Raw genomic sequence first — 17,886 nt, forward strand, 5'->3', positions numbered from 1 at the left:
ACGAGAGAAACACCAGGCAGACACATCATTAATCAAAGGCTACCATTACCAATATCCTACACCTCAGAAATAGTGTAACTCAACAGGGTTTAATGTTATTTTCAAAATGACTGATATCAGGGTGGAAGAAGCCAATAAAAGACACTTCAAACAGTACTGATACACACTCTACACTCTATCCAAGAGTGTCTCTCTGCAGCAGGCAGGACAATCATTCAAGCATCCCAGTATAGTATACAGTACTTAATAACCTTTTGATGTGAATAGTATTTTGAGATCTTTCGGTGAAACTAATATGTATTTTCCTCCATTTACAGGCTGCAATGCTATGAATGCTTCCTTGAAAGCAAATTCAGCTGAAATCAATGAGATTGACTCCCTACTAAGCTGCCTCAGGTGACAATAGACTAGCTATAAACCTCCTCTTTTGTACCCTTCTGCCTTACTTACAGTCCAGTCGTATTCCTATGAGTATTTTGTTTCGTGAAACTTATTTCCAAGGACGAAGTTTAGGACGACTCGATTTGAAAGGAAGTTCAATTCAACTCAACAGGCTTTAATCCCAAGTAAATTTACAGCTCGACGTGGGACTGTTAAAGGCTTACTCAAAAGTAAGGTTGCAATATTATACACATTTACTCCCAAGTAAATCCTTCTGATTTACTCCCAAGTAACTATATATAGTATTGCAGCCTTAGTAGTCCAGCTGGAAAAGAAGGGTCTTAGGCTGTAAACTTGCAGTGCCAACTCAGAGCACGCGTCATGGCATCCAGAGAGACTTGGGCCCAAGTTAAGTAAAAAGGCTGCAGCTTGAAGCGGACTTTGCTCTGAAGCACGGCAAGGCCTTTTCAACGAAGTGAGCAATCCTTTGCGAGCAAGTCCAATGGGTAGCCGGATTTACTTCTGAGTGGGCATACCCAGGAGTGCCCTGTGACTGCCAAAAGGACTTGCTGGGGAATTGGTCTGGCCAAGTGTCCCCGCTGCAAATTGGGCGGCGGCGGCGGCGGCGGCGGCATTCCCAGCGTAATCCCGGCGCAGCAGCCCGGCCGGAAGGAGCTGCCGGCTGGGCGAGGGAATGCGAGCCGCTGAGTGGCGGCGGCGCGTCACGTGACGCGTCCCGGGCCGGTCTGGACTCCGGCAGCAGCGCCTACCTTTGCCCCCAGCCTGAGGTCGCGGTTCCCCGAGGCTGCTCTGCGCCATGTCCCACCAGACCGGCATCCAAGGTACATCTCGGGAGCGAGCCGGGCTTCGGACTCCCCTCCCGCTCCCCTTTGCTCTAGTTTCCCCATGGGCCCACCGTACTGCCCCGGGCGCCCTCCCCCACCTGTCTGTGGGTCCAGCGCCTGTTGAGTCCTGTCGTGGGCTCGGGACCGGGACAGAGACGGGCCATACAGCGGGCATCTGACCTGTAAGCGGAGGCACTGGAGAGTTTGGACTTGGAAGGAGTTTCTTCTACCCGCACTCCTCGCCCCTGTCCATCGACGGAGCGTGATTTGCAATGCCCGGAGCCGGTTTTCCCCGGCACTGCTCTTAACAAGCATCTGAGCATCTGCAAAGTGCCTTCCACGGACAATGCATTCCCACCCATTTGGAGCCAGGGGGTTCCCCTTCGGAGGCTGCCTGTTGTAGACAAGGAAGTTTGGTCTCGCATATTTTCTCTCTCTCCTTTTTAACTACTAGCCTTCTTCTCTCTCCCCCTTTACTTTTTGCCTGATGGGGATTCAAGATCAGCCTTCGGGAAACCGAATCTTACCAAAGCCCGTGTGAAATACATCGGGACAACTTTTCTAAAAGATGAGCGCTCAAGCAACGTTTGCAGGGCTGGGTAGCGCAAATAGCTCGCCACCAGAGGGGCGGGAATGCCATCGTTGCCTTGCGACGGAGCAGATGTCCTTTTTCCCGTAAGGGAGAGGCAGAAGGGGGAGGAAGCTTACACTGGCTTCTTTCCACTTACACCTGCCTATTGCCATGTAGGGGTTTGGCTGCTAGGCGCTTCGCACGGGAAACTATCGAGAGACGCAGCCAGACAAGGCATTTCTGTCTGTGCGGGGCGAACTTGTGCTGCTGTCGCGTGCTTGTCTGGGAATCCAGAACCCCTTAAGCAAACATCCATTTTTAAACATCTGTCTAGTTGCTACTGCTTTTTCTGGCTTCCATTTTTACTCAAAGAGTACGCGTAGGAGACCCGTCTGGCTCGGGACCCTAGCATGGGGCGGGGGATTTTTAAATCCGGAACTGGTCCCTGTGCCTGCCCTAGAATAAAAGCACAATTGGAAAGAAAGAGAGGCACAGCAGTTAGACACAATTTTAAAGCAATGACTCTTTTGATCCTTATATGGGAAAGTAACAGCTTCCTTCCCAGTCAGAAGTAAACCCCATTTTAGGAAGTCCATTCTGATCCTACATAGGGAAGGATATCTTACTAAAATCTGGAAATTCTTAATTTGTTGTGTGATTTTCTCTAGCAAGGGAAGTGAAGGTATTTAATCAAAGCATGTTGTATTAGGCTATTGTATCCCATGTTTGTCCTACTTAGAGTAGGTCTACTGAAATAAATAGGGCTGGAATTAATGCTGACTACAATCCAGGAGCAGAAATTCAACAGCTGAGAATTATTTACTATGGTTGGGTTTTACACTATGGAGACTAGGTGATAAAACATGAAATTATTGCTTGCTATAAATTTAAATGAACCCAACCACAGACCCTGTTTGCAAGACAGGAACTCTACAGCCATCTTCTACACTAGACCCAGCATGGCAATTTTTCCATAAAGTACATCAGCAGTCAGGCTGCACAAAAACCATAGTAGCATGTATTTTGAAACTATTTACTGTAGTTCTTGGCAGGAGGATTAGGACTATGCATGGTTTTTAAATAGGTAGTCTGCAAAGGGAAGGAACTGGTACTCTTTCTATACTGTTCTCTAAAGCATTCAAGTGGAAAGGAGAAGCTTCCGCAAGCCACCTCACTCCACACCCAATGATATCCAATCTCCCTGCTGGTTTCTAGAACTGGCACGATTCAGATTTTGATTTCCATATCCCTAGGGAGACAAAGCATCAATTTACACTGGTTGTAGCTCAGTAACATTCACGTGACCCTTCTTGTTTGTTAGTTCCAGTAGAAAACACTCTTAATATTGTTTTGAATGGATCATCTATTCACTGTCAAAACTAGCCACTCCAAGATATAGAAAATGTAGGAAATTGCGTGTTGTAATTCCTGGAGTACTAGAATAAGCCACAATGAACTGGGGCTTATTTCTTAATAAGTACTGTAAGAGCTATTCTGTATTCTTTATTTTTTGTGGGGGGTTCAATTCTTGAAGTTAACATTAATACAGATTTGATGTAACCAGTCTTGGTTGGTTGATCCAATGTTATAAAATGAAACAGTGCATCATTTTATTGCTTAAACCTGTTGGTGTAAAAGATGCAGCTGTTTAATTGTGTGGAACTTTCCACTGGGGAAAGTCAGTTGATTTGCAAATATCTCTATCACCAAACCATACTGGAAATCTCTGTACATTGGATGATGCTGGTCTCTTTGCTACCTTTCTTGGTTTTCTTTTTCTTGACAGAATGCATTCACCTGCCCTCCATTTCGCTATGACTTGTAGATTAATATCCCAACGTGTCTAAAACCAAAAATGCTGGGGAGGAAAAAAAGATCTGGACAAAATCCCTCTAGGCATCACTTACAGTGATTTAGCAAGAGCTTCCCAACTAGGTATCCTCCATGTGTGTTGGATTACCACTCCCATCATCTCCCAATGAGCACAATGCTGCTTTCCTGAAGGGCTGGAGCTCACTTTATGTGAACAAGGCATAAATGTGTTGCATGGTGCCAAAAAACAAAAACAAAAAACCACCATTTAGTAGAGCCAAAATGAACTTGTTCTCTGAGGTGGTGCAATCAATGGCAGATTCATTTTATCTTGAATTGCAACAATTGTATCATGCCCTTCCTCAGAGTTAGGCAAGTGAGTCTTCCAACAAGGCTCAAATAATCAACTTCTGTAAAGTGTGCTGAGAGTTCATTCGTTGGCTGGTCACCCAGCAAACTTCTCAGCTGTATTTCCGATATCACTACCAGTGCTGGCCTGCTACAATGACTTCACCTGTCCTGGGCTGCAGACTCTGTTGGTTGAACTCAAAGCCATGTTTACCTTAACCCATTTAACATTTGGCTGATCTAGGTGGCTGTTAAGAAATCAGTGATGCCTGTATGGCCATGCCTAACACAGCTGTACTAATGCTAGCAAAGGTATCTAGAACAGTTGGGAATATTCACCTTTTTAGATGTCTGGAGAATAAATTAGATAACTTAGTCAGAATGCTATCCTATGCATGCCTTGACCAAAAGGAAAAAGGTCTTATAACTCTCAGCACTCCCAAGCCAGCCTTCAGGTGCAATCCTGTGCATGCCAACTCCAAAGTAAGTTCAACTGAATTCAGTGGGACCTGATCCCAGGTGTTTGCATTGCAGTTTTGGTCTACTTTCCCTGCATTAAAGATGTACTGGTGTTTTAGTTGTACCTTTTTAACACTTTGTTTAAGTAAATAGAATTCAGACTATCTTGGAGTGCCTAAAATCTGTTGTTGTTGTTGTTTTGTCATTTTTCAGCTAATGAAGAAGTCAAGGAAATCTTTGCAAGAGCTAGAAATGGACAATATCGTTTTTTAAAACTAGTTATTGAAACTGGTATGTGTTGCATTCCTGTGTGCTATCTTTTTCCAGAGTTACATAAATGAGTAAATTCTGCAAATGAGTAAAGTTTACCATCTTGAGACATTGGAACAAATAGCTACTTGTCAGTAGGAACCAGATGCATTTTACCTACTGGAATATTAATTGCGCATATGTCTTGAACACAAATAACAGCACAATGCTGTGTATTTCTACTCAGAAGAATGTTTTGTTGACATCAGTATGACTTATTGCCAGCTAATCTCATATCCAGTTACCTGGAAGTAAGTCTCATTGAACTCTGCGTGGCTTACTTCTGGGGAGACATTAAAGGCGTGCAACTGGCAGAGTAGATGTGCAAGCTTCAATTTAAGATAAACCATTTTGTTAGCAGGTTACTTTCCTAGTCAAGGCAAACCAACTTTGAGATGAAAGCCAGATCTCATCACCCGCTTAATGCTTTCTGTAACAGAAGCCTGGTCATGCTAGTATTGCCAGGGCCAACTATTGTCTAGAGAGGGCTGAAGTGACACATCTCCTTCTATTTCCTATTACCCAACTCTCCAAAAGAACATAAATACTACCCTTACCCATGGCGAGTGACTTTAGGTACTTAACCATTTTTATTGCCACCTGTGGCTAGACTCCTGCTTGTATGCACTCTGGTTTCACTGAAATCAGCACAACTTTTCTGGAAAACTCAAATACAACAAATGATTGCTTTCTTGTGTATTCAACGTTCAGATAAACTGGTCCTGTTTTACATATATGTATGCTTTTAGATTATACACCTATGCACAGAGTATCTTAGAATTAGTAGCATTTTAATAAGCAGTCCCTGCCTACTCTTCAGGCTCAGGGGCAACAATATTGAGCTACTAAGTCTGTATCACCTACATTGTATTTTATTTTAGTTGGCAGCATAAAGCTTGTTTCTTTGTAAATCAAAATGATACGTCTAGCTTAGAAAGTAAAAGCTGCTACTATGTATACTCCCCACCATCACTCAGAAATGTAGTTTCATACCAAGTTTGGTGAAAAATAAATCATAACCTCCTATCTTCTCTAGCACTATGCAGTTTCTACAGGCACCTTCTCAAAATTCCTTTATTTTGCACATGTAAAACAAATAGTTATATCCTGATATAGAGCTACAAGTATTATACAATCTAAGCCTTCAAATTTAAGGTAACTCCGAGGATGCTTGTAAGCATCCAGACCCAGAGAATTGTGGGCATTCTATGCTGGGTGGGACGAATGGAAGATGATCTTTGTCTCTTGGCTCCTCCTGCCCTTCAAGTCATCTAGTCAGCAATGTTCAGCCATGTAGCTGAGGTGGTTTGGACTAGGAGGGAAGGATGCTGGAGTGCTGCTAGGATATTCCATGATGTCTAAGTCCTCGTCCCTGGAATGCCCCCTTTACCCCTTCTCTGAAGTCTTTCTTCCAGTGTTGGAGAAGCTGCTTTCACAGTTCTTTCCCACCAACTGCAAGGGTGGAACATGGCAAACCAAGCATGCATGTCCAGCCCAGAGGCTGGAGCTCTCTTCTAACCTCAGTATTTTGAATTCTCCAGATTCCCAAATCCATCTAAGATTGCTCAGTCCAAAACCTAGGATTCTTAAACTTAATAAACTCCAACTATTTTAAGCATCTACGCATATACTTCTGCTTTCCTTCAAATCTATTGATCAAGTTGGTATCATTTCCATACTAAAAATAGCTCTCCGCTATAAATATTTGATCAGATTTATAATTAAGAACAATAGCAATTTTTGTCATTGTTTCTAGAGTACCCTATACTTCTATTTTTATTTTTACAGAACAGCTTATTGTGAGATCTGCTGAACAACCTGGTGCATCCTGGGAAGAAGACTATGATTCCTACGTTCTTCCACTTCTTGAAGACAAGCAGCCATGTTACATACTGTACAGATTAGATTCGCAAAATGCCCAAGGATATGAATGGATTCTTATTGCATGGTCACCAGACCATTCTCCTGTATGTAGCAGGATAAAATTTCTAGTGACTGTTAAATGCTCAGGTTGAACACTTCATTCCTTATTCAACAAGGAATTAGTTTGCATAATATGAACATTTATTTTGGTTCTTCCCTCATTTCTCATATGCACATACATGTGGACACTCACATCTCATGATAATATCAATGTAGGAATCCTATAGGTAGTGCTAATATCATAGGTCTTTTCTGGCTAATAGACCCCAACTGGATAGAAAATATAAACAGTTTGTGTGACATTAGCACATTCATCACAACTGTCTGGAATAACATCCTTGCGCAAATGATTTCTATCTGACTGACCAGCTGTGTGTGTGCAGGCATCCTTGTACATAGGAGGCTTTTGTTTCGGGCTATTTGAAAGAACAGAATCTCAAAATGTTATAAATTTACTTCTGCATAATCATGCATAGGATTGCATGTAAGTTTCATAATGTGTATAGGACTGCAGCCTTAGAGTGAGAACTGGAGAATACTTGCCCTCTATTTTCACCAGTGATAGAGTATTAGGCCTAGAATTTTCATTGGGATTTATAAGTACTGTGTTACAAATGGTAATTTAGGTTGTTGCTGCTGATATAGTGAGTTCATTGCTATATATATGTTTGAACTTCAACCTAAATCAAACATATTTCTTAACAGCCTTAACCTAAGGCCTCCAGGCTCTGTAAATCACACTGATTATACCATCAAAACAGAATGTTAAAGTACATTAAAAAGTTAAAGTACAAGTTAAGAGTCTTTTTAACTGTGTAACAAGAGAAAAGAACCCAATTGTTTGGTCTCTTCAAGGAGTAGCTTTAACACCGAACATTCATTTATCTGTTAGGTTCGTCAAAAAATGTTGTATGCAGCTACTCGGGCAACTCTGAAGAAAGAATTTGGAGGTGGGCATATTAAGGATGAAGTATTTGGAACAAACAAGGTGTGTATTCTGCAAAGAGCAATTTGGCAGGATGGGAAGAGGGCAGCTGAGGATCTTTGTTCTACCCTTATTTCTCTGGGTTGATCTGAGCAGAAGTTGTAACTCTGTTTGGCTGAACTCCATCAGTATCCATGCAATGGGCAACCTGAAAGAACTGTGGGTTTTTTAGGCCACAAACGCTTGTACTGGAAAGCTGTGGAGGAAAATTTTCCACTAAATAAACCATTCATGGAAACTACTGATTTTGTGTTTTCAGGAAGATGTTTCACTGAATGGTTACCAAAGGTACTTGGTAACTCAGTCTTCCCCTGCCCCCCTGACAGCAGCAGAAGAAGAGCTTCGACAGATCAGGATTAATGAGGTATTTCATCCTGAGTTGGGAGCCAAACATTCTTCATGAAACATTTTTAGGCAAAGGCTGAAGCCCATTCGAGGTGCAGTAACAGCAGATTTCCTGCATCAGTGGTTGAGCCCCTGTCCAACTTTTATAATTTGAAACGTTGATGGAAAGTCAGAAGCATGCCAGAAACTAATCTCAAAATTCCTTTCAAAATCTACAAACAGTAAGGCAGGGGTTGCGATTTAATACTTATTACCATTTGCATGAACTTTTGCAAAATGAAAGCATCTGATAGTTGCAAGCATTTCTAGCAGACATGTCTAGGCTAGAAATGTAAATAGCTATTTCCTTTTTTGAAATGCTTCAGGGGAAGATTTTTTTAAGCCAAACATAAATCTGAAGTACAATGTTTGCAGTAAGACATAGTATATACATTTGTTTAGTTGGCTTAGGGAATGATCCTGTGGTCTCTAAATATCCTGTGATGGGAGACACAGGATAGCTCAGACTTGCATCTCTAAGGCTGGAGAAAATGTTCTGACCTCAGAGCTGAAAATCAGAACCCTTTTCCCCCACCACCTTGCAGTCAGTGCACAAAGAACTGTGCCAGCTGCTCCCTGAGGATGAGAAAGTAAGAGAGAGCTAGAAAAAGATATTTCTGGAGGAGGGGAGTAGACAACTAGGAGATAGAAGGCCTTCCTGGTTCCTTCTATCCTTTCTCTAGATGGCCAAAAATGGCTATCTATCCACCTCTTCTGCTTGTCACTGGATGAGCCTCCCAAATTTAGGGGCTCAAGCAGATTTGGATGGGATTGCTTCCTTAAAAACCTAAATGAGATTTTTTAGCAGTCCTGCACTCCTGTGCTGACTCCTTTTGCAGTTTCTCTTTGAATATTTCAATATTTAATGAGGCTTACTTTAAATATAACTCATATGAAAATAGGCTATCCACTTACTGTCACAGAACATTCTTCTTGAGTTAAAGCAGATCCCCCCTTTTTTTTCACTTCCCTCATATTTGGTGAGTTTCTGTTTCCTTTTAAATAAAGGAATAAACTTCTGATTGAGGTATTATAGATAAGAAAGAACAAAGTTTAAAGAGATTCTAGAAATTTGGGTCCTCTCCTCTCTTTCACTATCTTGCCACTTTAAGTAGAGTACAGATAAGCTTTCAGTCTTCTCTTTTTCAATTTTTTCCCCCCAGGGACGAACTGAAGTCAGTGTGGATTCTAAGCATCAGACTCTACAAGGAGTAGCATTCCCTATAGCCAAAGATGCTGTCCAAGCATTGGAAAAACTGAAAAACAAACAACTTAATTATGTACAATTGGTAAGTACATTTCACTCAGCTTAATCCTGAAGATGATCAGTTCACAGATGTTCATTGTTTAGAAACAGGAATAAGCGCCACTTAATCTACAGCAATCCAGGATTTTCCTCTCAAGTATCCTAGCCTTTGTATTGTATATAGTAAGAATTAAAATTCAGTGTCCATGCATTGACAGGAAGTCTCTTTGATCTAGCAGAGGCTTTTGTCAGTGGAATTGAGAAAGAGGTAAGATATATATATATTCAGTCACCTCTTTCTTGTAGCATTTTGCCCTCTCAGACACCAGAGGGTTGGGAACTCTTCAGGACAAAATCTATCACTTTAATATTTTGTTCTGGGTCAGAGAGAGAGAGCATATGTATTTTATGCAAACTGCTATTATGTTTGTTGGCAGCAAATTGACATGCAAAATGAAACTATCATCCTGGCTAGTACAATCCCAACAGAGTTGAAGGACTTGCCAAAAAGAATTCCAAAGGATTCTGCACGGTACCACTTTTTCCTCTACAAACATTCCCATGAAGGAGACTATTTGGAATCTATAGGTATGTAAACTTTTCTGTGTACATATTTAAATAGGGAAGTTGCCATGACTAGAAGTCCTTTGGCTAGGGATTTGTGGCCAAAAATTCAGTTACAATAATTAGTTTATTCCATCTCCTAAAACCATTTTAGCTTGTTGACCCCTCCCCACCATTGGTCCTTTGTAGTCTTACAATAAAAGAGATGTACAGAGAATCTTGTTTATGCTTTTCAAATTTTGCAACAAATCTTAAGATTTATTTGGAATAACTTTTCACCAATTGAAACATTCCAGTTTTTATCTACTCTATGCCTGGCTATATGTGTAGTATACGAGAGCGGATGCTATATTCTAGCTGCAAGAGTCCCCTTCTAGAAATTGTTGAAAGACAGCTGTGGATGCAAATCATCAGAAAGGTAAGGACACAGCTTGGGCTCTCTACTTGTTGTGCTCACAGACCCTTGAGATTGTGCCTCTACAATGTTAGCATCCACTGTTACCTGAGATACGGACACACAGGTTTTCTGAGGATGTTGCCCTTTTTAGGTTGAGTCTAAAGAACTATGAACACTACCATGTTTCAGCAACATGCACACAAACAATAGTGGAACAGTTGATACGGTTTATATAATTTATATTGTATGTCAAATTTATAGCAATGTTATGCTTCCACAAGAGCAGGACAGTGTACTTGAGTGTTGTTTCGCTTTTCCGGTGTGACACTATGGTGTGTGATGTACAAAAAAGCCTTCTTGATGAAAAAGGGCACCTTTGGATTCAACCGCTTTCCAGGTATATGATCCAAAATGCAAGCCCACCTGGTGTATAGCCTTGGTCCCTCATACCCATGCTGAATGCATGTAGAGGACTTTGCTACTGGCACCTAGCCTGAGATCACCAGCTCAGCTCCTTTTCTTAGTAGTGGCATGGCTTTCATATACCTGCCACAAGCTGCCATGCTTTGGCTGTATTGCTTTCATAAGGAAATATGTTTTCTTTCCCCACCCAAAAATTTGAATGGCTAGCAAACATGCAATTTTCATACACTGTACAATCAACGAACAGAAGATTGTTCTGCTCTTGCAGAAGCATAAGTATTAGGAAGCTTTGGTTGTCATTCTTTGTTTCATTTGGTCATGTTTTTAAACCATTGGGCAAATCGTTGTCACTTTTCTAATGAGCTGTTTAATTAGGTAACAGTGACAACTTCATAGCCATCTGCTAACTTAGGAAGCATTTCCTCTCATGTGCATGTCCCTCTTTGGTGCCATTTAGTAAGTGCCTAGATCGATAACAATACTGCTGATAATTCTATTTTACTGTGGAAGCAGGTAAATTTACAGCATGATCCTGTACAGGCAGGTGCAATTTTTTTGGCCCAGAGGTCACAGATTGTGTTGGCTGAGGAAAGGACTCACAAATGCACAGCAATCTTCCACATCCCCTTGCCACTTTCCCTCAAAAGCTGAAAGTAGACCTTCTGAGTGCTACTTTCTGCAGTGCACTTCAGTAACAAAGCTTTGGGGGCCAATAGCTGGACTACAGATTTCGCACTCTTCTATATCGAAGTATGTGCATATGTGTCCATAGATTTCCATAGGCTTAGATGCACCTTACCATAAGAGTGGACCATAAAATTTTATTATTGGCCTTTCTGTTCTCTGCTTATAATGTGTAGCCAAGGTAAAATATGGCTAGGTGCTCTGGCCCACCAACAGAGTGCTCCGCACAGTTACCTATCATAATGAATGGAGCTTTACTGCCATGATAAAGATGCACATGAATGCTTTTTGGTGACAGAATCTGCAGTTCTTCAGGGATGATACAGCTTTATAACTTAACAATCCTATCTCTTATTTTCATTACAGATTGAAATAGATGATGGAGAAGAGCTAACTGCTGACTTCCTTTATGAAGAAGTTCATCCTAAACAGCATGCACACAAACAAAGTTTTGCTAAGCCAAAAGGACCTGCAGGAAAAAGGGGGATTCGAAGATTGATTAGAGGTCCAGCTGAAACTGAAACATCTACTGATTAAATGCAGCAAGTGTACTGGGAACAAAAAGCATTATATGATAGGAAGTGGGGGAAGGGAAAGCACCCCAGCCTTTAATGATTAGCTGAAAGCATTCCACATTGATCTTTTCCAGGAGGGAAAAAAGATTTTCCATCTTGTTACTTTTCACTGCACTTACTGGCTGCATCACTAGAGATCTAAGATTCACAGCCTGTGGTTGTAATGCATTGATTCAAAACTAAAATTACAAGCTTGTAGTATGCTAATTCTAATCTTACTTTATTTTGTAGCTATATAATTAATTACTACACTCCTCACTCACTCCCCACATAGCTTGCAATCACTTTTAATGATGACCTAAAAGGACTTAATTTTTGAAAAATTAAATCAACTCTATTAATTTAGAAAGTTGCTTTTTGGGAATAAAAACAGAGGAGGAATAACCCTTGTATTTTTTTTACCATATCCCCTGACACCATAGAAGTATGTACTGTTTTATACCACAGTCTTTAATATTAATGTGGAAACAAGCACTATTGTGATCAGTGAACTATTATTCCAAATAAATGTTAAATAGGCTGTACCAGGCAGGCATACAGTCTGCCTATAATTTTTACATCCAAAATTACAGTTTCTTACACCTGCTAATACCTGCCTTACTTTTACTCTGAAAAAACACATTTTTCCCTCAAAATGTATGTTAGCATTATTGCATTTGATGATGCAATAATACTAACATACCCACTAGAATGATTTTGTAACAACCCAATAGTTTTAAAATCAGAATGTTTTTCTGTCCAAAGCCTTCTGATTTAGTTACAATATGAACACTCCTACAATCTTGTTAGAAATTAACACTATTCAGGACAGCCTTTTGTAAGTGTCCTCATACATTTCTAGAGTCTAAAAAGAAAAAAAATGTTCTCAAGGCAACCTTTCTGAAATTGTAAAAACTTCACCATCTGAGGCTATACTGTAAATATATTTTGTTAGAAGCAAATCTTCCAACTGGTTTGATACGATCAGTAGGTTATGGAACAGTCATTGTTGCTGAATTCAAGCTGTACTTGATAGAATTCCTGAAGAACCTTTCCAGAAAGCAAATGTTTCAGAATAAAAGGACTGTCACAACTTCATCATGTTGACCTAGTTATGCTTCTCATTTATGACCACTATTCTCTAAATGTTTCAGAACTGCTTGGGTACACTCCTATGAAGGTTTTGAGAAGAAAAAGTCCCATAATAGGATTGTGTGTCTGGTTGGAAAATGCTGGGAGTTGTAGAACTCTTTTCATCTCCTTTTTTTTTCCTGCCTGCATAGGATTTTTCTTGAGTATTGTTTTGGATGTTTACTTGGAAGTAAAATCAATATAATTTACTAGGACTCAATTTCTTTTAAAAGTTAAGATATAAGCTATTTTTCATCATTCATTTTTGACATATTAACACTATTTTCATTTAAGGTCAGATAACTAAAACATTAACTTCCATAATTATTGTTCCTACTCTTGCCTCCACCCCTATAAAAGCTGCTATATACTATATACCCTAATTATTTTATTTTAGAACAGTGAATTGTTATTAAAGCTATTAATTCTTTGGCTGAGCTTTCACAGAGTAACACTTATCCTTTTATTTTGAGCCAGAGTACTTGCCTAATACCACTGCTCTTACCACTGCAGTATCATTTTTGCATAGGTAACAGCTTGTCTCAATTCTGAACATTTACATACCAGCAAAGAAGGAAGACTGGATTGTAGGGCTAATTTCCAAGTGTAGTTATACTGCCTTGATGCCAGGTTACCATTATTTTATTTATTGAATTTCTAACCCAGCTCATTAGCCATAAGGCTCTCTGGGTGGGTTGTACTCTGCTGGTTGTTCAAGGTCTTTGTTGTATTACACTAGAGCAACACTACAAACCAGTTCTCAAGTTCTTACCTTCGAATAGTGGAGGAGCTGATTACTCCCTGCAATAGTAGTATGAACCCAGGAGATCAGGTGGAAGAGCATGAGAATGTGTCAGCTGCAATCCCCTTATTTCCATCCAAAATATACAAAATGCAGTGGAGAAATAGCCCAAAGAACACTGAAGACTTAAATTTTTACTGAATATAAAACTGAAAAAATTATATTCTGAAGTAAGCTCTAATGGGATCAACATTTACTCCCTTGTAAGAGTGCACAGGATTATAAACATAGAGGGCTGATAAGCCTTCTATTGCATATTTCACACACAAAACATTTAACAATTTTGCATAGTGAGATGCTGCAGCTGTTTTGCAATATAAATAGTTGTTGCTATTTTTTAAATGGAACTATTCCCTTTAAGTCTGCCATGTGAAGTCTGCAGATGTGTGAAAACTTGAACCTAGCCCACCATCAGTCTGATTTCAGTACTCTTTTCATTTGCAAACAGCATATTCTTAACTGGCTACCGCACAATAAGCATTGCATGTTGAAAGCCTACAGGCACAAATAAGTTTCTGTTAAAACATACTTCAAAGCAGCCTAAGAAGGTACTTCTAGCAAAAATTTTGTTTAAAATAGGGTTACATTTAATAGTTCTGATAATTGCCAGGATCCATCAAGCTCATTACAGAACAAAGTACTGGTTCAGCCATTCCCAGCTGATTGGGAACACTAGGAGCTATAATCCAATAATCAGCAATGGATGGCCCGGTAGGGGGTGGAGTGAGGTTTTCTTTCCTGGTTTCTATGCTTTGGGGACAAAGTAGATAGTGTCAGCAGGTCATCTGGTGGGGGGTAAGAGAAAGGGCTAGCCACACAAAACCTGTTTCTACATACTGTTCCCTTCCACCATTGGTTTGTTTAGCAGCAGAAAGACATTGCACAGGGCGTAGCCTTCAGTTTTTCTGGAGGTCCAGTAGGACAATAAAAAATATAAAATTATGTCTACTAGAAAAGCCTGTAAGGGATGGAATTAACTCAAGGTCCTTCAGATTAGAAAACTGACTAATGTACCTGAACATGCTAGAAGGCAGAAACAATAACTGAAAATTAAATTATGAAACAGAAACTTGCTTTGAAGACACATATGCATAATTAACAAAGTACTAGAAACATTTTTACTGTGGGAACATAGGGTCACATTTTAGATACCTCCTTGTTTTAGCTAAGTGCATTCTTGATCATACACACTGTAGTCTAAATATGTGAATAAATGCTCAGTTCATGATCTCTCAGGAATATGTCTCAAAGCAATCCTGTGTTTGTAGATGCAGCAAAAGAAAGAATAAGGAACATGCTTTCTTCCATGTTAAAGTTGCTTTAAAATAGTAAAAGTTGTTAAAGTTGCTTTAAAATCATAAAACCTTTGGGTAAAGAGCTACCTCTGCAGAAGACTCATCAGTTCACAGCATGTAACACCACTCTTTAGGGCACCATCATGTACTGTAGAAAAGGCTTTTTAAAAAATGAAGCAATAAAGACCTATCTTTACTAGGCACAGGCTGTCGTGTGTGTTCTTAACCAACCATACATGAAACTTAGGTATCTAAATACTTGCTCTAAGCAAGTGTTTCAATAGCTTCTATGTGGCTTGGGCTGTGTGCACTGCAGTCTTAAGTGTTGCTAAGTGTGGTGCTTCAAAACCTCCCACTTCCCAACACTACAGGCAACTTTTGCTTATTCTCATGTTTGCTTTTTTCCCTTGGAAGTTGCACTCCAATTGCTATGAGAAGAACCACTTATTTCTGCATCTGGCACATGACATAAATAAGTTACCCAATTAAATCATCAGCTATTTTATAATCTGCGGGGGGAGGGGGGGACCATACAGTACCATCATAATGTTATGCTTGTCAGTTCCAGCTGTCTCTTGTCAGCTGTTCACTGTTATATTAGGACTCGAATATCTAAGATATTTCAGAAATCAATTATATGTGCATTCTGTATACAGAATGCAACTCCATTTTTACATTTGGCTCACTGGAAAATCTGGAAATGGGATAATGGATCGACCACAGAACAGCAGGGGCTATCACAGCCTAGAGCATCAGACTGCCAGTTTGCTATTGATAAATTTCTTCAACTGTTTTAGATACATGCAAACAAAAAGGACAGGCATGTTTTAACTATGCTTCCTCCCAAGTTCCAGCCTATTCAACTGGAGTGAGTGAGTGAGTGAGTGAATGAGAGAGAGAGAGTGAGTCACATGCAAATACCTATTTCCTGGATAGAATCTGTATGCTGCAGCAAGTTGCTTCACTATATACCCTAACTGTGAGATCATAGTTGCTCATAACATATGAAGTAATTTGACTCCTGCACTGTCTCATAATCAAGCAGGCTTAGAAAAAGAACACGGATGTTCCTTATCTGAAAAGAATGGATACGTTCTTTGTTCCAGGTGAGTACAAGGAATATTACAGCTCTCATAAACTGCTCAATCACACATATACTATATGATCCACTCCTTGTATTTAAGATAGGAACAATTCCATTGACTTTGAAGGGGTTTAGTCCAAAGGTGAAACTCCTTATAATAAAACCATTATAGTCCAATACACATAAATCCAACTTTTTGTGCTATGCAGGCTGCAATTGCTCATTTAGCCAAAATGACACCATCTTTATATAGGAGGGGAACATCAGCACCCTTTGGGAAACTCCAATGTTTACAGAAGTACAATTTAAAAACCATCATAGTTGTGGGGAACAGATACCAGCAAAGCTCACTAAGGCATGTTCAGTGGCTATGGAATGCTGACTATGGATGGTGCAGAGAAGAGTAGGTTGAACCTTGAACAGAAATAGCCAACACTGCAACATTTTGTTGAAGGTAAGTGACAATGTTAAAATCACTTTTGAATTATTTCAGACAAAACTCTTAAGAATGCTCAGCTGCAATACTGAACATTAACCTACCACCTTGTTAAATTTATTCTTTAATCTTCAAGGTACTTAAAAGTACAGGTCTCAAAAAAATTACATTGAAAATATATTTTTATAAAGGAAATATTAGATTTGTAGGAATATTAACTTTAGGTGTGGTATTACCAGGTCTTCAATATCTTTGAATTTGAATGCAATTCAGCCTAGGGAATGCAGCATAAGTTATACAACTTTAAGAATACATTCCTAATACTTCATCATCACCAAAGGAAAACCTTCAGTCTACAAAAATGCATGGAAAGAAGATGATCACAAGCCATGTATATTTGTGCACATGAAATATTTCATTTATGAAAGACAAACATGTGTTTTACACTAAGCCTCTGTGGCAATTTCCCAAAGTAGAAATACCATATTTTTCACTCTATAAGACGCACTTTTTCCCCCCTCAAAAGGGGAAATGTCTGTGCGTCTTACAGAGTGAATGTGTGTGTGCCCGACGCCCGGGACGCTGCTGGCCCACCTGCATCATGTGGCACCACCTGGCCGGCACGCGCTCAGCGCACGCTGCTCCGCCCCCTCCTCCGGCGCACATGAGAGCTGTGCCGCTCAGGGGGAGGCGTGCAGAGGAGCCGCGGGCTTTAACCCGCCGGCCGCACAGAGAGACGGACTGCTCACCCCCATCGCCTGGGAAGACCTGCCGCTGCTGCGCAGAAGACCACTGCTGGCACGTTGCCGACCCCACGTGGCAAAACCTGGCCAGCATGGGCTTGGCACACCCTGCTCTGCCCCCCGCCCCCCGGTGCAGGTGAGAGCTGTGGAGCAGCAGCCGCCGCGGGCTTTAACCCGCTGGCCACACGGAGGGACGGACTGCTCATCCCCACCGCCCGGGAAGACTTGCCGCCGTGCCTGACCACCGCCGACACGCTGCTGGCCCCACGTGGCACCACCTGGCCGGCACGTGCTCGGCGCGCCCTGCTCCGCCCCCCTCCTCCGGCACAGGTGAGAGCTGTCAATCACAGGTCGGTGTGTGTTTTCAAATGGCAACCCATCTTTTAATGAAGCCCATGGGGAAGTGATGGGGAATGTGCCTGTGATTATCAGGAAGGTTTCAATGGATCAGTTATCTGTTAGTTGATCAGACACATTTTTTTTTAGGATCAGTGGATATTTGAACAGCAT

At 40.8% G+C, this 17,886-nt stretch overlaps 1 protein-coding gene across 1 annotated transcript; it reads left to right on the plus strand.

The window, feature by feature from the left end:
- The first annotated feature begins 1,121 nt into the window (after window positions 1-1,121).
- TWF1 (twinfilin actin binding protein 1) lies at window positions 1,122-12,401 on the plus strand. The gene is made up of 9 exons (XM_044423104.1): window positions 1,122-1,223; window positions 4,630-4,707; window positions 6,514-6,692; window positions 7,541-7,636; window positions 7,893-7,997; window positions 9,181-9,306; window positions 9,701-9,851; window positions 10,124-10,245; window positions 11,698-12,401. The coding sequence occupies exons 1-9, from the start codon at window positions 1,199-1,201 to the stop codon at window positions 11,866-11,868; spliced, it is 1,053 nt and encodes a 350-aa protein (XP_044279039.1). The 5' UTR covers window positions 1,122-1,198; the 3' UTR covers window positions 11,869-12,401.
- The last annotated feature ends 5,485 nt before the right edge of the window (window positions 12,402-17,886 follow it).

The sequence above is a fragment of the Varanus komodoensis genome, unplaced genomic scaffold (assembly GCF_004798865.1).
Source record: "Varanus komodoensis strain SLA01 unplaced genomic scaffold, ASM479886v1 scaffold13_1, whole genome shotgun sequence".
NCBI lineage: Eukaryota > Metazoa > Chordata > Lepidosauria > Squamata > Varanidae > Varanus > Varanus komodoensis.